The sequence below is a fragment of the Myodes glareolus genome, chromosome 15, assembly GCF_982192425.1.
Source record: "Myodes glareolus chromosome 15, mMyoGla1.1, whole genome shotgun sequence".
NCBI classification, from domain to species: domain Eukaryota; kingdom Metazoa; phylum Chordata; class Mammalia; order Rodentia; family Cricetidae; genus Myodes; species Myodes glareolus.
The window spans coordinates 78,206,862-78,234,710 of record NC_142040.1 but is presented as its reverse complement, the minus strand read 5'-3'; the positions used below and the strand labels follow the sequence as shown (position 1 = coordinate 78,234,710).

The 27,849-nt window shown below is 44.1% G+C and overlaps 1 protein-coding gene across 3 annotated transcripts in view; it reads right to left on the bottom strand.

Annotated features, from left to right (window-relative positions):
- Slc9a3 (solute carrier family 9 member A3) overlaps positions 1 to 27,849 on the bottom strand; it is a 47,427-nt gene that overhangs the window by 14,645 nt on the left and 4,933 nt on the right. For all 3 annotated transcript variants that reach the window (XM_085676563.2, XM_048459160.3, XM_048459168.3), the window contains exons 2-3: positions 2,473 to 2,775; positions 166 to 326 (exon numbers count right to left, since the gene is read on the bottom strand). In XM_085676563.2, the coding sequence (XP_085532689.2) occupies positions 166 to 326; positions 2,473 to 2,775 (464 nt within the window). The remainder of the gene's footprint in view (positions 1 to 165; positions 327 to 2,472; positions 2,776 to 27,849) is intronic.

The following is a 27,849-nucleotide window of genomic DNA, read 5'->3' as shown; positions in this document are numbered from 1 at the left end:
TAGGTTGCAAACATGGCTGTAAACAAAGACCGTGTGTAAATAGTATCCCTCTTTCTAGCTTATCTATCTGAGGCATATTGGTACTGCCCACTTGTCAAGGTATCCTAGAACTTCCAAGCAAGTGAACTGTCCTGTAGCTTCCTCAGGGACCCCACCATCACTCACCACAGTCACTGCATCATTTAGCAGTGACTCTCCGAAAACAATGATGAAAAGAACTTCATTGACATGGACTTCCTCAAACACAGCCAGCACAGCCACGGGGTCCACAGCAGCAATGAGGCTACCAAAAAGCAGGAAATCCAGGAGTCCAATCTTCAGGTCACCTGCAACAGACGTGGACCATGGTACAGGGGCTAGCCACCTGGATCACTCTACCAGGTTCCTAGGAGATGAGAGCCATCAGCAATAAAGGGTAGACACAACTCTTCCCAAGGCTACCCAGCAACAAAGAGAACCTCAGACTGGAGCTTGCAGCCAGACATCCCAAGAATGTGTAAGGCTGCATAGTTCCTATGTTAGTGCTTCACTCTCTTTTTAAAGCTGGGGCAGAACTTGCCATCCCAGGACCAAGGGATGAACCTTGGGAAGTAAGTGCCTCAGGTATTGAGTGTGCCCAAGAAAATAGTAGAGGGCACCAGGACAGAGTGCCCTCTGCAGTGGCTTGAATCCCATATGTCTGTGACCACTAAATTCTGCTGCTTCTAACAAGGAACAGAGCCTTCTGGAGTTTCCATCTAGAAATGGACCACACACTTGACTGCCACACCATATATGCCCTGCCCAGCTTCCAGAGCAAACTAGTTTCAAGCCACCCTAGCAGGGCCAGACTCTTGTTCTAGAATCTTGACAGAAACAGAGTACATTCCAAAAACAAGCTGGATCCCAGCAGATGTACAGTTCACTAAATCAGGACTGGCCCTCCCGCCTGGACAGTGCACCCATATTTGCCTTGTGCCTGGAACTGATAAGCTACAAGACAGCTATCTTAAGTTGACTCTCCCAGTAAAGATGAGTGAACCCTAACCTTGAGCTACAGACTACAGAGACTGACCACTGCCTAGGCAAATCTGGGTATACCATCAGCCAAAGTCACAGAGGAAAGGGAGTTCATGGGATCAGTATGATCTTTCTTGGTCAGCCTTGACCAGCTAGTTCCCAAAGGTGGAACACAGGCCAACATCATTTGTCTATCTGTAGGCAGTGATGTACAACAATGCTAGTTATTAAAAGACACTGTGGTATAACAATTTTTCATGGCTGTGGCCTGCTAGAAAGATGGGCCTGGATGTCCCGGGAGAGTAAAATGCTCTAGATTTTGGTGACCATGCAATTTCTGGTGTAAGCATATTTGCAAAGACTCAACTATTTAAAGGCCTGTGCTTACACCATAAGTCAGTCTGTTAGAGGCTTCTCTATGCACCCTAACAACAGCTCCAGGAGCATCACATGCTGGGATCTTATGAGTGACAAGACTGTCGGGTGAGAGCCCGCATGACCCTTGAAGGGCTATGGGTATTAGATTCCAGAAGTCCCTGCTCCATATGCCAACTATAACAGGAGTAAGAACAGTTGCCTATACACACGAAAGACATCGCTCCAGGGCAGAGGCAGTCAGCCATCTTAGATGTGTCCCATCACCTATGGTATCACCAGTGTGACCAGTAGCACCCCCTCCAGAGCAGGATGCCTATAGTTTTATAAGCCAGGCAGGTCCTTACCATTGGGGTCTCTAGTGATGCAGGAACTCAAGGGAACTCCCCAAAATGATAAGATCCCAAGCAATTGATAGTTCCTGGGTTTACTGGTCCCTGCTTCTCCTTGGTCTCTAGGATTTCAAGGGCCTCATTCACTCACTGAATGTGCCAAAGGGAAAGTCCTGACTCTGAGTCCTCCTGTGAACACCTGCTCACATCTGCGCAGGCATCACCTGCTGCCTCTCAACTGGACAAAGATTCAGCTCAGAGGGTGGAATGTTCCTGGGAGGTAGCCAAGGCTAAGTGAAGTAATCACTAGCAGATTTGAGCAGAAACAGCACAAACCACTCAAGACTTTGGGGTGCTCAACTCTGTAATTCACTTATGGGGCTAGGAGCTATCCATTTTTTCATCTCCTTCTTCCATGGGGGTTGAACAGCTGGTTCACACCACACTGCCAACTATGACTGGAGACAGCTGGTTCACACCACACTGCCAACTATGGCAGGAGTAAGAACAGCGGCCTATACACACCTACCCATCCTGCTGCTCCGTGTGGTCACAAATCTGTGCTGAACATAACAAAACAGCCTCAGTTTGCAAACTTCCCAAAGAAGCATATTATAGACTTCTTTCAAATACCAGGCTATTTACTTAAGTAGTCCCCAGAGATACTGCCCATCATCCTTAGCCCTAACCCTTCTACAACTATGATCTGGACCCTTAGCTCAACAAAGTGACTTGGACTCACCCAGAGGGCAATATATAGACTTACCCATGATGCCACTGAGGTAAACACCATAGAGGGACAATCCTGTGGTGGCTGCATTCCATATAGTGCCAATAACAGCATATAGCAGAATGGTGCCCAGGTTGCCAAAGAAGAGTCGATTGGGCATGAAATATCCAGCGTCCAATACGATGGGGGGCAGCAGGTAGAAGAAGAAGAGCGTGGGTGTGAGTGTGAAGGACGCAATGTGGTCAGCTGCCCAGACGATGCCGCCCAGCACCAGGCCCAAAACGATGAGCAGAGCACTCTCAGGGACGATACTGGTGACCTTATGGGACAGGTGAAAGACTGTAGGAAGGAAAGAGAGTCAGGGATATCAGAGTCTATAAGGGACCACAATGACAAGGAGTAGAACTGGAGACAAGGTCCCCCAGAGGAATGGGAGGAATTGGGGGGGCAGACCCCTTACTAGCAAGGCATGTATGAGATCAAGGTAGTCACTGGTTTCTTGCAAGTTTGAAAATTGGGAAGTCAACTAGTTTCCACTTGGGGTTTTGAAGACCCTTGCTGTAGGACCCGCTATCAATGGTTCTCAGTCTGTGGGCCACAACCGTCCAAACCATTGGAAATCACGGATATTTACATTGCAGTTCACAACAGTAGCAAAATTATAGTTATGAAGTAGCAACAACAATAATTTTATGGTCGTGGTCACCACAACATGAGAAACTGTATTAAAGGGTCACAGTATTAGGAAGGTTGAGAACCACTGCACTAGATGGATCTCTTCCTAGGTGCCTACAATAATGTAGAGCTCTTCCGTCCCCCCAGCCACCCACGATTGATGGTGATAAGCAAGTCCTTCTGAAGACGAATTGTTCCCACCCATGGCTGGAACACATGGACAGAGCCAAGAGCTGGATAGAGGCCACACCAGCCAGTGTCTCTACCTTATGGAATCCCCATGTTCACACGAGGGTGACAAAGTATGTTCACCAGATGACAGAAACTCCCACCCCATGACAGACTCCACAGGTAGAAGCTACATAGCAATTGAGAGGGAGTGGCCTAAGTTGGGCAGATGGACATCCCTTGCTTCCCAGGTAGGTGCCCTCCACCCCAATTTGATTTGGATGTTCCTGAGGTTAAACCTGTTTCACTGCAGTCACCTTTAGGAAACCCAAGCTCCTCATGTGCCCCATGACTCATTTGGGGTCACAGCCATTTAAGAGTAGTAGCTCCTATAGCAAGGGTCTCCAGAAACCCAGGAAGAAAGACCACCCCTCTCCAACCCCTCAGGCCTCTCAGACTCCTCAGCCATCATCAACCCAGCTAGAGCTTGACAGATGCTCAGCTCTGCCCTGTAAAGAAGCACAGACATTTGGTCATGGATCTTGTGTCTGATTTGCACTCAAAAGAAGGGTAATCATAATTTCTATGCTAAACCTGAATTGAACACAATTGGAATGATGACAGACAGGGCTTCCTCCTTTGGCTTAAACAATGTTTTATACAATTGAATTCATTCACTGAGGCTGTTACACGTTGATGATATCTCTGAAATTTAAAAAAAAGAGGAATACTGAGGTTCCTTAAGAGGTGAGTGAACAGTCATGCGGTGGGACACCCCACTCTCTAGGACCTCCCCAGTGGGACAAAACCCTAGACCCCTCCCCCAGCTCCTCTGCTTTTCTAGCCAGCCATCAGGGAATTTCCTGCAGGTAGACTCCCCCAGAACCCAACCCCATCCACTGCACCCTCCAAGCTACTAGCCACACCCTGCCTAAGAGCTGAGAGCTTGCTACAGTACTGAGGGGACCAAGAGAGAAGACCAAGAGAGCAGGCTTATGGAGACCTCGGAGGCATTCTGAGACAGACATTGACAGTACAAAGCAGACCAAGAAAAACTCCTAAACACTCAGACAGCCACCGCAAGGATTGGACCAAAACACAAAAACACTGCCGGCCTCATTTGAAGGATGAGATGTGTAGGCACCAATGCAAGAATTCCTCCAACAACCTAAAAAACAACATGGTAACACCAGAACCCAGTAGTCACACAACAGGAAGACTTGATCATCCTAACCCAGAAGGAGCAGAAGAAAACAACTTTAAATGTAACTTTATGAAAATGATGAAGACCTTTAAAGAGGAAATGAAAAACTCCCTTAAAGAAATGGAGGAAAAGACAAACAAAAAATTGGAAGAAATTAATAAATCTCTCAAAGAAACCCAAGAAAAAGCAATCAAACAGGTGAAGCAAACAATTCAAAGTAATAAAGAAAACACAAACTGAGGATATTCTGAATATAAAAAATCTGGGTAAATGAACAGGAACTTCAGAGACAAGTATAACTAACAGAATACAAGAGATAGAAGAATGAATCTCAGGTGTTGAAGATACTATAGAGGAAATAGACTCATTGGTCAAAGAAAACATTAAATCAAACAAATTCTTAACACAAAACATCCAGGAAATCTGGGACACCATAAAAAGACCAAACCTAAGAATAATAGGTATAGAAGAATGAGAACTCCAGCTCAAAAGCACAGAAAATATATTCAACAAAATCATAGAAAAAAACTTTCCCAACCTAAAGAAGGATACCCCTATGAAGGTATAAGAAGCTTACAGAACACCAAATAGAGTGTATCAAAAAAAGTTCCCTCACCATATAATAATAAAAACACAAAACATACAGAATAAAGAAAGAATATTAAGAGCTGCACAGGAAAAAGGTCAAGTAACATATAAAGGTAAACCTATCAGAATTACACCCAACTTCTCAATGGAAACATGAAAGCCAGAAGGTCCTGGATAGATGTGTTTCAGACACTAAGAGACCATGGATGCAAGCCAAGACTACTATACCCATCAAAGCTTTCAATCACCATCGATGGAGAAAACAAGATATTCCATGACAAAAACAGATTTAAACAATATGTATCCACAAACCCAGCCTTACAAAAAATACTAGAAGGAAAACCCCAACCCAAGGAAGCTAACTGCACCCACAAAACACAGGCAACTGATACCCTCCCCATCAGCATAGCCCAAAGAAGGGAAACACACAAACACTACTAATGAAAAATAATCAGAATTAACAACCACTGGTCATTAATATTGCTTAATATCAATGAACTCAATTCACCTATAGAAAGACACAGGCTAAGAGAATGGATATAAAAACAGGATCCAACCTTCTGCTGTATACAAGAAACACACCTCAACCTCAGATAGACACTACCTCAGAGTAAAGAGTTGGGAAAAGGTTTTCCAATCAAATGGACCTAAGAAACAAGTAGGTGTAACTATCCTAATATCTAACAAAATAGATTTCAAACTAAAATCAATCAGAAAAGATGTAGAAGGACATTTTATACTCATAACAGGGACAATCCATCAAGATGTAGTCTCAATCCTGAACATCTATGTCCCTACTACAAGAGCACCCACATCTATAAAAGAAACATTATTAAAACTTAAATTGCACATTCAACCCACACACTAAAAGTATGAGACTTCAACACTCCACTCACACCAATGGACAGGTCGACCAGACAGAAACTTAACAGAGAAATAAGAGAACTAACAGAAGTCATGAATCAAATGGACTTAACAGACATCTATAGAACATTCCACCCAAACACAAAACAATATACCTTCTTATCAGCACCTCATGGAACCTTCCCTAAAATTGATCACATACTCGGTAGCAAAGCAAACCTTCACAGATACAAAATTTGGAGTAACCCCCTGTGTCTTATCGGATCACCAGGGATTAAAGTTAGAATTTAACAACAAGACTACTCTCAGAAAGCCTACAAACTAATGGAAATTGAACAGTGAACTACTGAACCACCCCTGGATCAAGGAATAAATAAAGAAAAAAATTAAAGACTTCCTAGAATTCAATGAAAATGAAGGCACAACATATACAAACCTATGGGACACTATGAAAGCAGTGCTAAGAGAAAAGTTCATAGCACTAAGTGCCCACATAAAGAAAATGAGAAAGCTCACATTAGTGACTTAACAGCACACCTGAAAGCTCTAGAACAAAAAGAAGCAGACTCACCCAGGAGGAGTAGAAGACTGGAAACAATCAAACTGAGGCTGAAATCAACAAAATAGAAATAAAGAAAAAATACAAAGAATCAATGAAACAAAGAGCTGGTTCTTTGAGAAAGTCAACAAGATTGACAAACCCCTATCTAAACTAATCAAAAGACAGAGAGAGAGAACATCCAAATTAACAAAATTAGAAATGAAAAGGGGGACATAACAACAGACACTGAGGAAATTCAGAGAATCATTGGGTCATACTACAAAATCTTGTACTCCACAAAATTAGAAAATGTAAAATAAAATGAACAATTTTTAGGTAGATACTGTATATCAAAATTAAATCAAGACAAGGTGAGCAATTTAAATAGACCTATAAACTGCAAGGAAATAGAAGCTATCATCAAAAACCTTCCAAACAAAAAAAGCCCAGGGCCAGATGGTTTTAGTGCAGAGTTCTACCAGAACTTTCAAGAAGAGCTAATACCTATACTTCTCAAAGTGTTCCACTTTGAGGAACATTGCCAAACTCTTTTTATGAGGCTACAGTTATCCTGATACAAAACCACACAAAGACTAAACTAAGAGAGAAAATTACAGACCAATCTCACTCATGAACATGGATGCAAAAATACTCAATAAAATACTGGCAAACCAAATCCAAGAACACATCAAAAAAAATCATCCACCATTTCAAAGCGATTCCACTAAAATCAGGAACAAGATAAGGTTGTCTACTCTCTTCATATCTCTTCAACATAGTGCTTCAAGTTCTAGCAATAGCAATAAGACAGCAAAAGGAGATCAAGGGGATTTAAATTGGAAAGAAAGAAGTCAAACTTTCGTTATTTGTAGATGATATAATAGTGTACATAAGTGACCCCAAAAAATCTACCAAAGAACTCCTACAGTTGATAAATACCTTCAGTAATGTGGCAGGATACAAGATCAACAAAAGCAAACAAACAAACAAAAAAACAGTAACCCTCCTATGCACAAATGATAAAGAAGCTGAGAGAAAAATCAGAGAAACATCACCTTTTACAATAGCCACAAATAACATAAAATATCATAGGTTAACACTAACCAAAAAAGTGAAAGACCTATTTGATAAGAACTTTAAGTCTTTGAAGAAAGAAACTGAAGAAGATACCAGAAAATGGAAATATCTCCCACACTCTTGGATAGGTAGGCTCAACATAGTATAAATGGCAATCCTACCAAAAGCAATCTATAGATTCAATGCAACCCCCATCAAAATTCCAACACAATTCTTCACAGACCTTGAAAGAGTAATAATCAACACCATATGGAAAACAAAAACCCAGGATAGCCAAAATGATCCTGTACAATAAAGGAACTTCTGGAGGCATCACATTCCCTGATATCAAGCTCTATTACAGAGCTATAGTACTGAAAACAGCTTAGTATTGGCATAAAAACAGAGAGGTTGACCAATGGAAACTAATAGTATACCAGGTTATTAATCCACGCACTTATAAACACCTAATTTTTGACAAAGAAACTAAAATTATACAATGGAAAAAGAAAGCATCTTCAACAAATGGTGCTGGCATAACTGGATGTTAACATGTAGAAGAATGAAAATAGATCCATATCTAGCTATCACCATGCACAAAACTCAAGTCCAAATGGATTAAAGACCTCAATATAAATCCGACCACACTGAACCTGACAGAAGAGAAAGTGGGAAGTACTCTGCAATGCATGGGCACAGGAGACTACTTCCTAAATATAACCCCACTAACACAGACACTGAGAGCAACAATAAATAAATGGGATCTCCTAAAACTGAGAAGCTCTGTAAAACAAAGGACACAGTCAATAAGACAAAAGGGCAGCCTACTTAATGGAAAAAGATCTTCACCAACCCCACATCAGACAAAGAACTGATCTCCAAAATATATAAAGAACTCAAGAAATTAGACATTAAAATTCTAAATAGCCCAATTTAAAAATGGGGTACATAACTAAACAGAGAATTCTCAACAGAAGAACTTCAAATGGCCAAAAGACATTTAAGGAAATGTTCAACATCCTTAGTCATCAGGGAAATGCAAATCAAAACAACTTTGAGATGCCATCTTATACCTGTCAGAATGACTAAGTTCAAAAACACCAATGATAGCCTATGCTGGGGAGGATGTGGAATAAGGGGAACACTCATCCATTGCTGATGGGAATGCAAACTTGTACAACCACTTTGGAAATCAGTATGGCGGTTTCTCAGAAAATTGGGAATCAACCTACCTCAGAATCCAGCAATACCACTCTTGGGCATATACCCAAAAGATGCTCAATCATACTGCAAAGCCATTTGTTCAACTATGTTCATAACAGCATTATTTGTAATATCCAGAATGTGGAAACAACCTAAATGCCCCTCAAGTGAAGAATGGATAAAGAAAATGTGGCACATTTACACATAAGAGTACTACTGAGTGGGAAAAAAAAACAAAACAAAAAACAATGACATCTTGAATCTTGCATGCAAATGGATGGAATTAGAAAACACTATCCTGAGTGAGGTAACCAGACCCAAAAAGATGAATATGGTATGTACTCACTCATAAGTGAATACTAGCTATAAACTAAGGACATTGAGCCTATATTTCATGATCCTGGAGAAGCTGAGTAATAAGGTGAATCCCAAGAAAAACATATATAGATCCACCTGGAAATTGGAAATAGACAAGATCACCTGACAAAATTGGGAGCATAAGGGTGGGGGGAGAAGGGAGCATGGAAGGGAACGAGAAGGGGAGAAGGGGAGGGTTGAGGAGATCTTGAGGAAATAAGGATAATCAAGATGGAGGAAGAACAGATATGAGAGCAAGGAAAGAGATTGATTGAGGGATCCATTAGAGGGTTAGCAGAAACCTGGCTCTAGAGAAATTCCCAGGAACTCACAAGGGTGACCCCAGATAAGACCCTAAGCAATAGAGGAGAGGAGGCCTAATCTTCATTTGCCCTGTAGTCAGACTGATGAGTGTCTTAAATATCACCACAGAACCTTCTTCCAGCAACTGATGGAAACAGAGGCAGAGACCCATATCGGAGCACTGGACTGAGCTCCCAAAGTCCAGTTGAAGAGTGGGAGGAATGAGAATTTGAGCAAAGAGGTCAAAACCATGATGTGTTCACCCACTGAAACAGTCTACCTGAGCTAATGGGAGCTCACAAACTCCAGCTGAACTGGGAAGGAACAAACATAGGACCAAACTAGTCCCTCTGAATGTAGTTGACAGCTTCATGACTGGGGAAAATTGAGGGGCCACTGGCAGTGGCACCAAGATTTATCCCTACTGCATTTACTGGCTTTTTGGGAACCTGTTCTCTTTGAATGTATACTCTACTCAGCCTAGATATAGTAGGCAGGGCCTTGGACCTTCCACAAAGCAAAGTCACTTACCCTCTCTTAGGATTAGGGAGGGGTGGAGTGGGAGGGTGTGTGGAGGGAATGGGAGGAGATGGGAGGAGGAGAGGGAGTAGGAACTTGGATTGGTATTTATTAAAGATCTAATAAAAATGTGTATGCCCCATAGCCCAACACTCCCCAGTCTCAAACATCCAAAATTCCTGTTGGGCCAGGGTGGTATGGTAATCAACCAGGGTCTGAACTCAGAAAAAGTACTTCCTGGTGAGGCCAATGATGGTAGGGCCTGCAGGATGGACCCACCCTTCTGAACTGGATAGCCTCGACAGGGCTCCCTGGCTGGTTTCTCCACAGGTAATTGCAGGGATTGCAGGGATCAGGTGGGCTCCTCCACCCTGTGGGTGGAGGTTGCTACTATCCTTAACCATGACAGTCCTGAACTACATACAAGCCTGGAGAAAAGCAAATGTCAGATCAAGTTGGCTCTTCAATATCAACCTTCTAGCCTATCACCAGTAATCACCGACATAACAGAGACTCTGTCACATCATTGGTTACCACCTGTAGTCAGCAGTCCAGACTCTGAATTCCACGGAGGGTCAGGTTTTAGCTGACATAGACAGATGGTTTGTGTTTAGGGGTTGGAAGAACTGCTTGTCTGTACCACACATCTTTCCTCATCCCGGGTGCACATCTTACCAATTTGAATCAAGTTTCTCTTCTCTCCTCTGAGAGTTTCCACTAATATCAGGTGGTGTTAGCTGTGGGGCCTATCTCGTAATACTAAGGGCTTGGCAAGGCCACAAACTTGATTATATGATTATATATTTTCCTGGGACAAGTATATAAGAGAAGGTACCAGCTTAGAAGGAGGGAAGCTGCTGAAGGGTGTTGCCAGGGAAATTTCTTGATTCCTTGGGCCCTGTCCAGGGTTATCCAGTTGTTTGAGGTACCAAGAACACTAGCAGGAATATATCTGGAGGATCTGATATTGCTGGGGTTTACAGGCTTACATTCTCTCATAGGGAGCTGTCTCTAATCCAGGAAGAGGCCATGATGTGGATGAGAGGATCCTAGATATGTGCTGCCCACAGGAGTTGGGGACAAATTTGTGTGACATCACCAGTTGCACACAGAAAGCTTACATCCTCACTCTGGACCCTATGGCCTTAGGCAAGAGCAGCCCAAGAATCCCAGAAAATTTTGATACTCAACTTGTAACCCCCAGACTCAATGGATCCTGAACCAACCTAGGGCTCTGCATTCTTAGACCCCCAAGGAGTTGTGCTGAGGAGGTCTTGTGAACCTTGGGATGAAACTGTGATGCCAGAGGAATTCTACAAACCTATGCCTTGGCTTTCCACCTCTCTGAGTCAAGATAAGTTTCCCACTTCCTATTATTTCTATAAACTATAAGAACTACAAGAGTTGAGCTCTGGGTTCATTGGCTCTGTTCAGAAATGTCTGGAGCCTCTGTTTCCTTGAAGACTGGCAGCAGCTGCTCCATGACCATAGTTTCCCATGTGTTGTGGTTGTGGTTCAGCTTCTTCTCAAGGCAGAAGCCATGCTTTACCCTGGCTCTGCCCTCCAATCCCACAGGACCCATGTACCAGGCTTACAGGAAGCTGTGTAGAAGCCACAGAGTCCATGTGCATGTCCTACCTTTCTTCACACCCTGGGCTGGCCCCAGGTAGGGGGTCACGTTTCTCCCATGCCCTACTAAGAGTCTCAGTTTGAAAGTCGGTGCCCTGTGCCCTTTGAGTCACTAAAGTCTGAGTCTTTTTGATGAAGGGTCATGAAAAAGGAACAGAAAAACCTCTGAGATCTGACCACACCCAAACTGGGAAGCTGCCTTCTGCTCAGGACTTTGGTCTTTTCCTGCACCCTCTCTCCATAGTATAGACCACAATTATCTCACCTCTGTGAAGTTTCCTTTGACAGCTGAGACTAGGGATGGTACCAGAGCCATTCTTATCTCTAGAACAACAAGGCAAGTCTGCCCTTTAGACACCAGCAGCTAATCCCTTCTGTGTGGTTGCTGGTGACTGTAAGATCTCAACAACTGGAGTATAGGTGCATGGAAGACAGGCTGGCTTCAGAAGTAAGCCCTGAAAATCCCAGGAAAATAACAACCTCTTCACTTCTCTGAATCTCCATCTGTGTGTGGTGTAGATGGGATGAAGATGACTTTTGTTCTTTGTCATCATGAAAGAAGCCAGAAGAGTGAAGGACAATATGTTCTTAGGTCCAAAGTGTCTCCTGGAAGACCGTTGCTGCCCGCTGCCTACCTCACAGTTCAATATCTCATTGAGGACTAAAACCTGCTTTCTTTACTATTTGTGGGTGCTGGCTATCTTTTCATGTTTAAGGTACTTCTGATCCTGTCTGTGAGCTGCTATTTGTGATATTTGATAGTTTATTCATTGGGGTGCTAGTCCTTTACATAAACCATACTGTAAAATCCTGATCCCCTCCTCGACTGCCCACAGTCCTCCTTTCAAGCATGCCAATGTAGGCCTGCTGTGTCCTGGTTCTATCAGGACTTGCCTTAATGTGTTCTGGGTAATCTGTCCCTGGAACCTTAAGTTGACAATGATCCTGGAGTGTCAGGAAGGGCTCAGGCCAGTCTTCTCTGCTTATTTTATTTTTAATACCACAAGTTTGCTGTAAAAGACACATTTCATCCTTAAGAATATTCTGAGGGGCTGAAGACATGGCTTAGATGTTAAGAGCACTGGATGCTCTTACAGAGGTCCTGAGTTCAATTCCCCACAAGTACATGGAGGCTCACAACTATCTATAATGGGATCTGATGCCCTTTTCTGTCATACAGGCGTACATGCAGGCAGAATACTGTGTACATAAGAAAAAGAAAGAAAGAAAGAAAGAAAGAAAGAAAGAAAGAAAGAAAGAGAGAGAGAAAGAAAGAGAGAAAGAAAGACAGACCTGAGGACAGATGTTAACATGAACACACCACTTTCCACGTGTGGTTTTTGTTTCTCCTATTTCCAGGGAGCTTCCTGAACTCCAGAGCAGATGGCTGGTTCCATGCACTTCCATAGTCCCCCAGGACCTGGTGAGGTGGAGGTACTGGCAGAGTTCCTGCAATGGTTTGAAATGGAGCAGCGAGCATCCACACCTGGACTATCCCAGGTTTCCTCCTCTGTGCATCATCCCTCCGATCATCTTAATTTCACTGAATGTCTCCAGTCTTTCATCTTGCAGTTGTGTGAGCTGAGACATCTCTCGCTGCTTCCTGCTATTCTTATTTATTTCTCAGGCCTGATGTTGGTGAGCTCACACCCGTTCTCAAAGCTCTGAAAATCATGTCCAGGTTCTTGTGTCTAGCAATGGACTCTAGGTTCTGGAATCTACACACTGACCCTGTATCTCTCATGACTCTGGGAGCTTTGTCCCCCTTCCCTAGGTCTGGACACTTCCCTGGTTCATGGTGAAACTAGCTGTCCCCGAGCAATCTCTGCCTGACTTGAACAACTTTCCTACTGACCTCAGCCACTTTTTCTAGGGCCCTGTGTGTTCTTCTGAGCTGGATGACTCCTCTGCTCCTCATTCTCCTGTAGCCAGTTTTGCCATGACCACAGGGAAAATCTCAGAGATCTGTCTCTGGGCCTCAGTGGCCCTGAATTGTCAATTAATCATTTGCTCTAGGCTGGGATCATCCTCACTCAGTGGAATACCTGGTGGTTGGGGCCCATAGGGCCCACTTGGCACAGCTTAGACCAGCCTAGTCTGCTGCTCTGTGTGTCCCTATGATTACCTCCTGAACAGTAATCTGCATTGTAATTAGCTACTTAAGCCAGAGGTTCAATTGGCTTTAAGTAGCAATTTGCTGGTAGCTCGGCAATTACAGACATAATGGACATTGTAGAAATTAGTAAGCCAGCCGCTGCAGAACAATCCTACAGGAAGTGGTCCCTGCTTCCTGTTGCTGTAAGGGTGAAGTTCTCCTTTAGTTGGTCACACAGGTCTGATGTGTAGCAGGAGACATCCACGTACAGGAATGGCCCACACTTGAGTTTAGTTGGTCTGGAACCGCTTCTTCCAAGGCGCTGGGCGCATTTCTGTTGTTTTAGGGATGGCAATATAGGTTGCAGGTTGCTGTGGTGAAATGTCCACTATACACAGGCCTTTCTTTCTTCCTGTACCCTCTGCCTATATCACAGATGTGTCTATCTCTAATACATCCCTTCCATCTAAGAAGTAGGTGCTGCTGCCCAGGCAGGAGAAGGACCTGGTGGAGCCTAAGGAGGAGGTTTTGGTGGCTCTTCACAATGGTCTTCATCTGTGTATGATTTGTCCTAAGTTGCCTGAAAGCCCACTCTTGGGGACATGGAAATACTATGCAGCATGGAAGGAGAATTTCTTCCTCAATGCTAGGCCTCCCACCAGCCCATCCATCTGCACAGGACAGGAGTCAAGTGGCTGGGGACTAGGCTCGTAGTATGTTTTTCCACACTGAAGTTCTCAAGTACACGAAGCTGTTAGGGAAAGTGTTCCCTATAAGCTACAAGAGTTGTGCTGGGCTTTACAGCCTAAACATACCCAAAGACTACGAGATAAAAGCTTGGTCCCCGGCATGGCGCTGTTGTAGAGTTTGTAGAAGGTAGAGTTGGGGAGATGCTGAGATCATTGGGAATCTAGTCTTGAGGGAGCTTATGACAGCCTTCTCTCCTTTGTTTTTTTCTTTCATTTTAAAGATTTGTTTTATTTTTATTTATGAGTATGTGTGTAACTGCATGTGTTTTAAAGTGAGCCACGTAGAGGTCAGAGGGCACTAAATACCCTAAAACTGAAGTTACAGGAGTTAGCAAGCCACCTGATATGGGTACTAGGAATGGAATTTGAGTTTACTACAAGAGCAATAAGTACTGTTAACCCCTAAGCCATTTCTCCAGCCCCTCTCTTGTTTCTTTATGCCTCTAGCCATGAGGTTATAGGTTATAGGCTTGCTTGATCACATAACATAAACCATGATGCCATGGTTCAAGAGCAATAGGCCAGTCATGGCCTGGAACCTACAGTGCCATGAACCTAAAGAAGTCATTTATTCTGGTAGGTGGATCATCTCAGGCATTTTTTATAGTGATGGGAAGCTTACAGAACAGCAGCAGAGATGTCTGAGACCTTAACATGGAGAGAACAAAAACCCTGCTGCATTTACTGTCCCAGGATCTATCAGAATGTGTTCTTCTGGGATTGGGGTCAGTTTTCTAATTGCCAAAGTCAAAACTAAAACAAGCTTCGTGGAAACAAGAGCCAATAAAACAGGTAACAGGGAGAGGGTCTCTTTAGAGAACTATTAAAATATTCTAGGAACAAGGGAGCCGGAGAGGACAGAGGTGGGCCCTGATCCTCTGTGTCAGCTGAGGATATTCTACCAGGAGGTGTAATAGACAGACACCAAAGCCCATAAGTAACTTATTGCTGAGGCTCAGAGTCACAGTTAATTAAGCACAAAATGGCACAGCCATCTGATGGTGACAACAAATGCTTTAGTTATAATTACAAACTCTGTGACTGAAGTGAAAGGTCTAAGCATTCATAAACAGACACTTTGGGACCAGACACCAGAAAGAGCAGACACTTCTCATGGAGACACCAGCGGACCCTGACCCCCTCACTGCTTGGCAATGCAGCTGGGGAAAGGCCTTGGTCAGGCCCAGAGTCAGCCCCACTGCCAAGGATCTTTCAAGGTGACAGGCAGATTTAGCTGAGTCCTTGCAAATGCAGCAGCACAGTAAATCCCTTGGTTTTACTTTAACAGATACAAGCCTTAGAGAATTAAACTCTGCCTAACAGAGCAAATGGACCGAGCAGTGAAAACCTGCCCAGAGGAAAAAAGGAGAAGCGCCTGACACAAGGAGCCCCCTCCTGTGCCACAGAGCAGGTCAGGGTCAGACATGAGCTCACACATGAATGTGTAGTTTCTTGGGCTCACATGGACACACACAGACAAACACATAAATGGCATAGGCACACTCACACACTAGATACAAGATCCTTAAGTGAACCACCAGAAAAAGCCCAGAGTCTGTAAAGCTAGGAAGTCCAGACCAGCAGCCTCGCTTACACACAGAAAATCCTGTTTTTCTGACCTCAATATTACTTCTGTTTTCAGTTGTGCCCACTGGGCACCACAAGAATTTCAGTAAGTATGTCAGGTATAGCTCCAGGGCCGAAGGAAAAGATATTTATAGTCCACCCAGAGTCTAGCCAATTCCTCCTCCTGCTTGCATCCCACTAGCAAGTACCTAGAAGTTCACACTTGTCAGGGTGGACCTGGTTTTTCCTGCTGTAGGCAGGGAGCCCCTCTGTGAGCCAGGCTTTCTTCAGGACTGAGCAAGTCGGAGAACAACATTCTCAAGTCTAGCCCTGTTGCTTACACATGGCAAGGCACTTTCAACACTGTTAATTTATAAAGCCTAGGAAAACACTTTCTAAATTGATAAATTGTCGATGGCTTTCCAGGAAATCAGTGGTTCCTATGTTCAGCCAGGTAGAGCAACAGAGGGTTCTCCTGCAGCCCCACACTCCTGTGCTGAGAGACAGTTCCAGGGCCCTGTCGTGTGTTCATGGGTTCTCCTCGTTGGCTACAACTATGTAAGCTAATATTTGGGCTTATTTTATGTCCTCATCATCATACAGTTCTATTTTACATCTACTAATCTACTAAAACTAATATTTTTGTGGGAAGTTTCTCCGATAGACTGGCGTGCAGCTCCGTAAAGACCTCCTTCCCTTTGACCTGAACTAACTCGAAATCCTGTTCCAAGCTGAAAACTCAGGGACTGCTTGCCTTCAGTGGTTTCTGGGGGTCACTATACAAGACTGAAGTAGAGTGTTGACTTGAACAGAATGTAAGGTAAAGCATTTCATCAGAGCCTGGAGTTCAGAGTCAGGTGCAAGCACTGGTAAGAGTCCCAGAGCACGGCTATTGCCTCATCCCGTGCTCACCCCATTTTCCGAGGGTGCTGCCTACCAACATGGCAGACATCTACCATGTGGCAGTTGTTTCTAATGGTATTGACCACAGATGTGTGCCTTAACAGCAACAGGTAACTGCTTATTAAGTGTACAGAGTGGGAACAGCATGGGCCTGTGGCGTAGTCAGAAGGCAGCCAGGTATCAGCCTTGCCCTCCTCTCCACAGGGTCTTCCCAGAGCCACCACACCTCAGCCTATTCTGAGGTCATGTCACTCCTGCAATCTACACTTATAAAAGACAGTGATTTTCCAGGTTTACTTATGATCTCACAATTGACTGTAACTTAAAACCAGAGAGCAGGATTTTAATAATCATATCTAATGACTGGGTGTTGGAGCAGCTTCTATTGCCCCAATTCACCCACAAGTAACAGTTTCAAACTTTGAAATAAATATACCAACAACAGGTCAAAATTGGAGAGACATTCAAACCTAAGAAAGAACCAGCCTGGAGGCTTCCACACCATCCTGAATCCTCCTAAGCACACATCCTAGCCACCACTAAGCAACCAGACAAGCCTACCAGAAACCTTTGGCCACTGGCTACAAAGCCAGAAGACAAAGATTCAAGCAGCTTATGAAAAGAGAGCAGCAAATCTCAGGAAGGAACGAGCCCGAGACAGAAACTCCATAATTTCTGAGAAATCCTAACCACCAGTCAATTCCCGTAATTTCCTGTGAATATCAGTCGCAATAAGAACAGACAGTACTTGGAATTTCAGTCCACACAAAGGTCAGTTGGTAAGACCAACACCTCAAAAATCAGAGGGACATAGTAGCACACAGTCTCTGCAGGGTATAAGTCGCAATGCAGGGTATAATTGGTCACAGTTATAAATTACTAGACATATAAAGAAGTAGGAAAATAGGACCAGCCGTAAAACAGCTGATGAGGCTCTCACAGGGATGCAGACACTGGAACTATCAAATAAGGACTTTAACACAGCTTTTAAAATAGTTTAAAAAACAGATTTAAAAATAAACAGCTTTAAAAATGGTTTAAAAAATCAGAGAAAACATAATTATTTTTCTAAAAAATGGCCAATCTGGGAATTAAAGTAGGGCATAGGTTAGCAATTTTTCTTTGAAAGAGAAGTAGTAATGCCATAAGATTTATGGGACATTCAATAGATTAGCTCTGCAGAACACTGCTGTATTGTATGTAAATAAAAGGGCAAGACTATGAGGAGTTGTTCTAATAAAACTTTATCTAAGAAAATAGGTGGCTGGTTCATTGAACATGGTTTCTTGACCCCTACGGTATGTTATCAAAAACATTCATGGAAATTCTGGAGTTGAAGAATGCAATATCCAAAATAAAAATGTAGGCTGACTTCACAGCATAGAAACGGTGCAAGAGTGAGCAATTTGGAGGCAGAGCAATTGGAGGTAAAAAGAGAAAACACACACATATTTTCTTGTTAATTATGAAGATGCCATGATCTACAGTGCAGTTTCAAAAGGACTAATGTGTGTGTGTGTGTGTGTGTGTGTGTGTGTGTGTGTAGTTGGGGCTTCAGAATGAGGGGGAAAGGAAGCAATGAGAGAATTTTGAAAAAAAAAATAGTAGCAGACAATGGTCCCATCTTGGTGGGAGACATTCTTACGGAGTTGAGAAATTCTGTCAACTTCAAACAGAGTAATTTTTTTAAAAAAAATTACACTCTATAGGACCATTAAATTCAATTAGTTAAAAACCAAAACTGAGAACATTATAAATACATGTAACTGTTTCATTTTGTTTTCATCCCATCAAAGGATAGGAAAGGAACATGGGTCTGTTGTACGTCTGTGGCCTCTCTTGTCTCAGAGATCATCTGTCTCCAGGGGCTGGTAGTTTTGACCGGGGCGGAGCCTGACTGTGCAATGTGTTAGATGCCCTCAGGACCCCTCCACACTTCACTTTCCCCTGCACTACACATTTAAAATACCACGCTTTCAAAGCTGAGCCATGAATGGTGTTCTAACCGATCCCAAACATGTAGCGATTCTGTTTTCCCTTTGGTTTATCAACAACCACACAGCGCTGTGTGGAAGCTGCAGATGAACGGACAAAGTCCCTCACGCTACTTGTAGGAAAAGGTCTCGCCAGCACATCCTGCGGTGGCTGGAACTCTGGCACAGGCTCCCTCCACACAAGGTGCACCCACATCTCAATGATGCTGCAGACATATTTTTGTACTTCCTGAAAACAATGGGCATTTCAGGAGATCTTGGGGATGGTTGGGATACTGACAGGAATGGCCTAAGGAGCTGGACACAGGAATCTAAAATGAACTGGGCTTTGGCCCACTGAGGTACCTATGATAGAGAAGTGGGGCTTTGACTTCTTAGTGGTGTTTCAATACACCATGCACCCTTCAAGGAGGTACCTGCTCTGTGGCTCTTCCCTCATCCCCATCATATCTGGCACTCCCTGAGCACATAGTCCTCCTGGAGATCCCTGTTATTTATCATGGTGGACTGAGATGGCACTAAGGGAAGCCTGGGCTCTCGGGCAGGAACTGTGGACAAGCCCTGGCTTTCTGAAGCAGATCCCTTGGGGGCCTCAGGCACCTGAACTCCAGTCTTTAGTGCTGACCAGGTTGCACGTTTTAAATGTAGAGAGTGAAAGGCAAGTGGAAAAGCAAAGCCAGCTCCTAGTAACCAATGACATATAGCCAGAATGACTTCCCCCCCCCATGTCTCTTAAGCTCAGAGCAGAGCTCTCAGAGAGGCCCCAGTCTTCTTTTTCAAATAGACCTCCAAACCTGTCTCATCTGTGCCTACCAAGACCTCACAAACTCTGAGTTACCTGACCATCATCTCCCTAAGGGTAGAACTGACTCACAGGGCACTTGGTAGGAATCTTGGATAGAGAATATAGTCTTAGGTCCTTTTACACAGGTAATAGCATGAGGCTGAGTCTAGAGCCTTCGAGTTTGGAAGGGAACCCACTTCCAGGCTGGATATTAGGGGTAAGCAGTAGGCAAGGCACATCACGACTCACTTAGTACAAAATGGTAACTGTGCACAGTAACATAGAGACGTGGCAACTGAGCCCAGCTATGATGGCTACAACTAACATACATGAGGTTTGGAGGAGCAGAGTTCACAGTTAAGCCAAAACAGGTGACCTGGCACCACCCAGGAGTTCCCTAAATCATGAAAAGTGCCAGAGGCCAGGCACTCCATGCCTACCTCCTTTTCATAGCTTTGAGCTTGAAGGACAGAGTCTATCACACCATAGGAAGCCACTGTGAGAGGAGTATGAGCTTGACAGAAGAGTGACCCCCAAGGTTAAATTGATGTAAGATTCACTAAAGCAAAAGATTCTTGACAGACAGGAGACACAGGTGGATGTTCTAAGAATTAAAAAGAGTTTACAAGCATAATCCCTGTGGGGGAGAAGCTAGGACTCTTGCTGACCTTCATACCTAAATGTGAAAAATTCCAGCAAAGCATTTTCTCTGCGGATGTCTTTTGTGTGGCAATGTCCTAAGGCTGTTGTTCACTGGGCCTGTGCCCATTCACATGGTCATAGTCACTACCACCTGAGAGCTCACAACTTGTCTCCAAAGCTAGGACTTTGTCACCATTCATTTCCTGGACTCAAAACAAGAACTCACCAGGACTACTGGGATTTGCTGTTCATATAGCATAGGCAGATGACGAGTTGGAACTCCAAAATTTAAAAAAAAAAAAGCCATAAAGTAGCCCAGAGGCACAGGCCCTCTGTGAGGGCAGGGTTTGGACACACTGGGCAATGGTATGTGAAAATGTTAATGTGTTAATGGAGGATTCATGCCAACAGCCCACCCTTCAGCTAGTTGCCCCCCTGAGACAGATGGTTCAGAGCCCAGAGGGACCTCCCGAGGGCCCCCACCAACACCTCCCGGGGCAAGGTGACCCTGCAAGGTACAAACAGCCCCTATCTGTGGAGCCAGAAGGGCACGGTCCCTGCACACCTGAGGGCTCTCTGTTCCCAGGACTTGCCTGTCCACTATCTAATAGGCAGTTTTATCTTTGGACTTCGTTTCCTGGTGTAAGATGACAATCTCATCTTTTCTGGATGTTGTGAAGATGAGAACTGGATCTCCAGAGAGCAGATGCTTTACTTTATTTTTGAACCCAAAGAAAACAAAAGGGGCAGAGGGCTTATTTGTTGTATTTATTTCCAAAGTTTTTGCATAGGCCTAAGAGAAGTAGGGGACTCTCTACAAATACCACATTGACATACTCCTGTTCCGTATTCCAATGAGGTTTCATGCCCCCAGTCTATGGTCCAGCCCAAGACTCTGAAAACCTCAGGGAATTGCAGTAGATGCATGGTCAAGCAGAAGTGGGCTTGAGTGGGGAAACACTGGGTGCTAGCACACTGGGGAAAGGGGTGTGACTCTGAGAGGAGGTCCTGCAGCGTTTTGTGGGGAGGCAGAGGGATCAACAAAGAATGCAAAAGAGAAGAAAGAGAAATGGGAGAGGGAGGGAAAGAGGCCTCTTACAAGTTAACAAGACAGATCAGTAATTTAAAAAATCAGCCGAAGACCTGAAAGATGAAATTAAGAAATCCTTCCAGAAAAATAGAAGAGAATACATATGTTGAAGAGCCATGCTTCTAGACTAAACAGCAGAAAATATATGGCTCCATAAGGTGAGTGGACCTGCCCCCAAGATACTGTTATAAACAGAGTGGATACTACTCCATGGAAAGGAATCCCTGTACAGAGAATGCTGAGGAAGGCTTCCAAAGTCAGAAATAAACCATGAATGAAGTCATGCAGTGTCTCATGGATGTCATGGGAAAGTAACCTTAATACACTACTAGTGAGAATGTAAATTTGGCCGTCATAAAAATGTGGTACATAAACAAATGAAGTTTCATAAAACCATAAAAAACAAATTTAAACAATATGGAGGAAAATAGATAGAAATGGAGATCATCATATTAAACAAAATAAACAAGACACAAAAAGACAAATAGGGCATGTTTTCTCTAATGTGGTGTGATCGTTAATCTTGATTGTCAACTTAGTGGTATTTAGACTCTCCTAGGAGGCATACCTCTGGGTGTGTCTGTGAGGGTCTTTCTAGAGAGGAAAAACCGGCCCCAAATGTGGGCAACACCATTCCAAGGGCTGGAGAAAGTGGTTTGAGCACCAGCATTCATCTCTCTCTCTCTCTGCTTCCTGGCTGTGGATGCAGTGTGACCAGCTGCCTTACACTGTCATTGCTGTGCCTTCCACACCGTGATAGAACATACCTTCAAACTGTGAACCCATATGCCTTTCTTCAAGATATTCTTATTTTGAGGCATTTTGTCACAGCGATGTGAAAACTAACTAATAAATACATACAGATTCTTGAATTTTTTATGACCTGTAAGTAAAGTCAGTAACAAGAAAATAAGCAGAAGACTTCCCACCATCAGTGGGGAAGGAAAGGGGGTTACAAGAGAGGGCAACTGGGGGTGGGTAAGGCAAGTACATAAAATATATGTGTGAAACTGTCATAAGAAAACTTATTATTTTGTACTATAAATTTATGTTTACTTTAAAGGGGAGATAAATAAAACAGTTATCTAAAAATGTGAAAATTAAAAGCATTTATTTTAACGAGACAGGTTCTTACTACCCATAACACAGACTGGCCTCAAAATCATCATCTTCTTGCCTCAGGATTCCAAATGCTAGGATTGCTGTCATGTACCACTGTTTCCAGCTAAAATTAAGCACTTTTGCCCTGCAAAAAACACTATTAAGGGAATTAAAAGGTAAGAGACTGGGGAAAATATCTGTAAAACACACATTTGATAAAGGCTTCTCTCTAAAATACAAAAAGAAATCTTTAAAATCAATAAGAAAACAGAGAACTCACTTAAAAGTGAGTCAAACATCAATTCAGAAACTTTATCAGAGATGCACAAATGTCAAATAAAGCAATGAAAAGAGATTCCTCAGGCACAGGGAGAAAAAAGGTTTAAGATCAGGAGTGGGAGAAGAGAAGAGGTGCTGGAATGCAAAGGCTGGAAGACTAGATTCCAAGACAGCAGGCAAGTCAGGAGTCATGCAATAGGGTCCTCCTCAGACTTCTAGGTCAAAAGAAGGCATGGGTATATTGAGTGCCCTGGTGTGTATGTCATGTATCTATAGGGAATGAGTTGCATGATATGGGCAGAGGGAAGCATTGTCCCAAGAAACCAGCTGCTAGTGTCTCTGATAAACACAAACCCAGGGTTACCTTCTCTATTTGTACCATCATCTCCCAGTTCCTCTCACTTTGTTGTCTTTATATTTTCAGAAAAGGGAAACCTTTCTGGGGTTGAAGATGACTTAGCACAGCTGCATGCATGGATGTGGAAATCAAATGGGTCAATTAGATGTTCTTCACTGCCTCCACTCTGTAACAGGGCCCAGGCTCCACTGGAACCATAGCAGCCTCTCTGAGGATACAGAGCATGGCAGGAACAGAGAGATAGGTGAGCAGTGAGGCCCAGGATCAGCTGCCATATGCACGGGGCAAGCATGCTGTCTGATCCCACAGTCAGCCCAGCAAGACCTGACCAGAGTCTTTCACCCATCCCCAGCACACTGATGCCATGATTGTCACTGTAACTGCAGTGTGCTCTCCAGAACGGAGTGTGTTCCTCCATTGCAAGCCATTTCTTTCCATGACTCGTACCTTCCCATGCATGTATGTTACATTCTACCAGATGCCACTCCCACAGCAGCCACAAATGCATCTCCACAGTGTTCATGTGTGTTCATTCTAAGAGCTGGTCACAAGGGCCACCCTAGCAACTCTAGTGGGTGAGACAATGACCACAGGCCAGGCTTCCTGAGTAGTTGATCCCTTTACTTTCCCTGCGATGGTGGTGATGGTACCAACTTGTACTCGTCCTTGTTCCTAGGAAGCTGTGAGTTCATTTTTTAAAACTTTTTATACAATATATTTTGATCATATTCTTTACCCTCCCCCCAACTCCGCTAAGATTCTCCCTACCACCCAATTTCATGTTTTTTTTTTTCTTTCAAAAACTATCAACCAAACAACAATAACAAAAACATGGTGTCCATTTGCATTAGCCAATTATTCCTGACCATGATGCCTGCTCTAGAGTGGAGTTGATATAACCAGGATCACTCCACTGAAGAAAACTAATTTTCCCTCTCCTGTCAGTTATCAATTGCAAAAGCTTCTTGGTTAGTTTGGGACTTTGTGCTCACTTTCAATTCTCCATGCTGAGATTTAGTATGACTTGAACTTGTGCAGGTCTGTGCATCCTGTCACAGTCTCAGTAAGCTTATATGTGCATCAACCCTGTTGTGTTTGGAAAATGCTGTTTCCTCGGAGTCACTCACCATCTCTGCTTCCTCATCTGCATAAATCCTTGAACCCTGAGGGTAAGGATATGATAAAGACATTTGGAGCTGAATGCTCCAAAGTAAGACTGTAAATTCTTAAACATCTCACAAGTGGAGTCTACAAAATGTTTCCATAGGTAAAAGCGCTTGGTTCGTAAGCCTGATGACTTGAGTTTGATCCCTGGAACACACAAAGGAAGGAACTGACTCCTGAAAGTTGTGCTCCCATCTCCTCATATGTACTGTGTCATGTGCACATACCCCCAGATGCTGAACACACAAAAACATGAACACACACACACACACACACACACACACACACACACACAATTTAAACTAAAAATATTAACTTTCCTATAGTTAGGATCAGAATCCCACACTGTGGGTTTGGATTATAAACAGCCAAAGACAGCTTTGTGGCTCTCACAGGCTGCCCTGCTGACAAAAGGCCCATTTGTTCGCAGACCCTTCCTCGGGTACCACACCTGGGGCTAGTCTGTCTTCACAGTGAGCTCTCAAGATGGTGAATGACCCCAGCACCCAGCAACAGTACGTTGTGTGGGAGGTACTGTGTCCTCAGGAATAGGCTGCCCTCAAAGCTCATCTGTTCTTTGTGAATTCCTGCATTCACCTTCAAATCTCAAGAAACAGAAATAAAAACTGAAAGTTGGGCTGGCAAGATGGCTCAGCAAATAAGCCTGCTATCAAGCCTGAGAATCTGAGTTCTCTTCTGGAGACTCAAATAATGGAAGGAGAGAACCAACTCCTAAAAGTTGTTCTCTGACTTCCACACCCCACACACATTTTATAAAGAATGAAATACTTTTTGCTGCATTTATTTGTTCATTTCATATGTGAGCGAGTGTGTGAGAGAGGGGGCAGAGAGAGGGAGAGAAAAAGAGAGAGGGAAGGAGGAAGAAAGAGAGGGAGGGAGAGAGAGAGAAAGAGAGAGAGAGAGAGAGAGAGAGAGAGAGAGAAAACAAGGACATATAGAGGTCTGAAGATAATTTCAGGTAGTGAGCAGGTAAAGGTGTTTGCTGCCCAGCCTAATGGCCTAAGTTCAATCCTCAGGACCCACATAGTGGAAGGAAAGAACTGACTCCTAACGATGTTCTCTGACCTCCACAAACGTTCCTTAGCATACATACATACATACATACATACATACATACAGTGTCCAGCTTGGAAATGATGTTTCTAGCTACTGTGTGACTATCTTGACATTTTTGTTTATTGGCTACCATTATGTTCTGTAACCCTCTCAGACACCAGGTACCTTGTAAATACCTCATCTGTTGAGCTCACTTCTTATCACTCCTCCACAGAGAGATGCAGATGCTGGCTCGTGTCCTGTGAAACACCTAAGGCATTGGGGAGAGAGTAGCTTCTCCCTGTACAGACAGAGGAACCAGGCTGCCGTGAGTGCTTATCAGATGCTGTGACTTATACAGGTAGGAACCAGGAGTGTCCAAGTCCAGGGGTGGGAGGCACATCATCGACATCTGTGTTTCCAGGAGCCCTGAATGCACAGTGTCTCCTTGGACAGCACGCCATCCATCTTCATTTGTGTCTCCGGGAAGTCCTAGAACTCTACTCCCAGCCCAAAGTCCTCTCAGGATTTCTAATTTTAGAGGCTGGAGTCCCCTCCATGGACTGACCTGGATGGGGAACACTGGTCTCCTAGATGAGATGAAGAAATGGGCCCCAGAGATGGCACTACCTGGGCAAAGTACACTTACACATTCCTTCGACAGAGTCTAGGTGTGGGGGAAGAACATGAGCAGTATGAATATGCATGTGCAAAACCACCCACACTTACATACACAGAAGTAGTTGTGTGTGCACCCACATGCTCAGCATAATCAGTAATGAGTCTGTGCTGTTTGCACACTCAGGCACACTTCCTAAGAGGCTTACGGACTGCTGGATCCACATCTCACTAGCTAGCTTATACCCTCCCTCTCCACTTCTTCCAGTCTTCCTTGCTAGACTGAGATAAGCCACACTGCTTCACTCTGCATTCGGAGCTCCCCACGTTCCAGGGTCCTCATTTTCAAAGGAGAAATTGTGTTCACTTCCCTGTATCACTGTATCCTGGGTAGCTGCCCCCAAAGTTGAAGGCTCGGGAGGCCCAGAGCGGGCTAGGGGAAAGGCCTAGCTGATGCTAACTTCTATTGGCTCAGATTGAGGGGCACAAAGCAGCCCCAGAACAGCAGGAGAGCTGCTATGGGTCCCCTGAACAAGCCTGCGCCAAATCTAACACAAAGCCTTCAGCAACTAGTGATTTTCCACTTCCCATTTTCTTCAAAAAGTCCCTAAAAACAGGCCTTTTAATGTTCCCATTTTGCCTTGCAAGAAACTCTTTCCCAGCAGAGAACACAAAACTAACTGGACTTTGGCACATCAGCTCAGCAGGTGGTAAATCCTGCAGGTTTCCCAACTTGCCCAGGAAGGGAGAGAGGACCAGGCCACTTCACCTCACTGGATACTTCCCTACTCAGGGACAGCTTGAAATCTGACCTGGAAATGATGCTGGTTTTATTCTCATCTAGAGATAGCTCCCAGGGCTGGCTTGCTGGTCCTACACAAAGCCTTCAGGATATATATCTAGGGAAGTGAATGTAGCTAATGTCTCCTTCCCAGGAGCTGGGTGTTCTTCAGGGGGCCCCAGGCAAAGTCCACACCCTTTACCCAACCATGAGCTCCTCCATCTGTCCCTGACCACACCTCCTCCAATCAACAAGGCAGTCCCAGTGATCCTGGTCCTGATAGTCTCAGAGTTTGCCTCCCTCATCTCTCCTCACTTCTTGGGTCTCTAGGGCTTTAACTTGTCCAGTTCCTTTACTCTAAAGTTTTTCTTACTGTGTCCAAGATGACAATTCCCTCTACATTTATAGCAGCTCTCCAACCCCTCAGTCTGAACTCTGTCCCCTGTAGCCAGCAGTCTGAGGGCTCTCCTTCAGATAGGAGATCTTTCTTAGAGAAATGACACTCAGTGATAGACGTGGACAAGAGAAACGACCATCTAGAAGCAAAAGCTAATGTACACAAGCCTGACAGACCTCACCTGTCCAGACGCTAGATTGACACTCAGATGTGACACCTACACTACTCTAAGCCTATGGGAGCAACCTTTGCCTGCCACGCCTGAACGTGTTGTTACCAGGGATGCCATGCGCAAGAAACTGGGTGGAAGTTTGGGGAAGAATGTGACTAAGGAGTTAGGAATCTCTTCCTTGGACTCAGGACCAAATGGGTGCTGGGAGTTTAAGGTAGGAAGCCAGGTTCATCAGCATGTCATTTACTCATCTCTGTATGAACATATCCATGTATCCAACCAGTTGTTCATGCCCAACCTTGCATTATTCACTCCCAAACCTGCAGATTTCTTGCGAAGTGCAGACAGGTTAGCTACCAGAGACTCAATAAGAACAAACTGAACACTTACATGAGTCAAAAGAGCTTGGAGTTAGGGAAGGTATCCTCAAGAGCTGAGGGAGCCTAGGGATTTCTAAGCTGGGAAGAGGTGGGGTAGTGGGTAGCTGAGTGTGGAGGATAAGGCTAGCGGTGAAGGAGGCTCCAGCTGGAGTTGAAGAAAGACTTAGCTGGAACTCA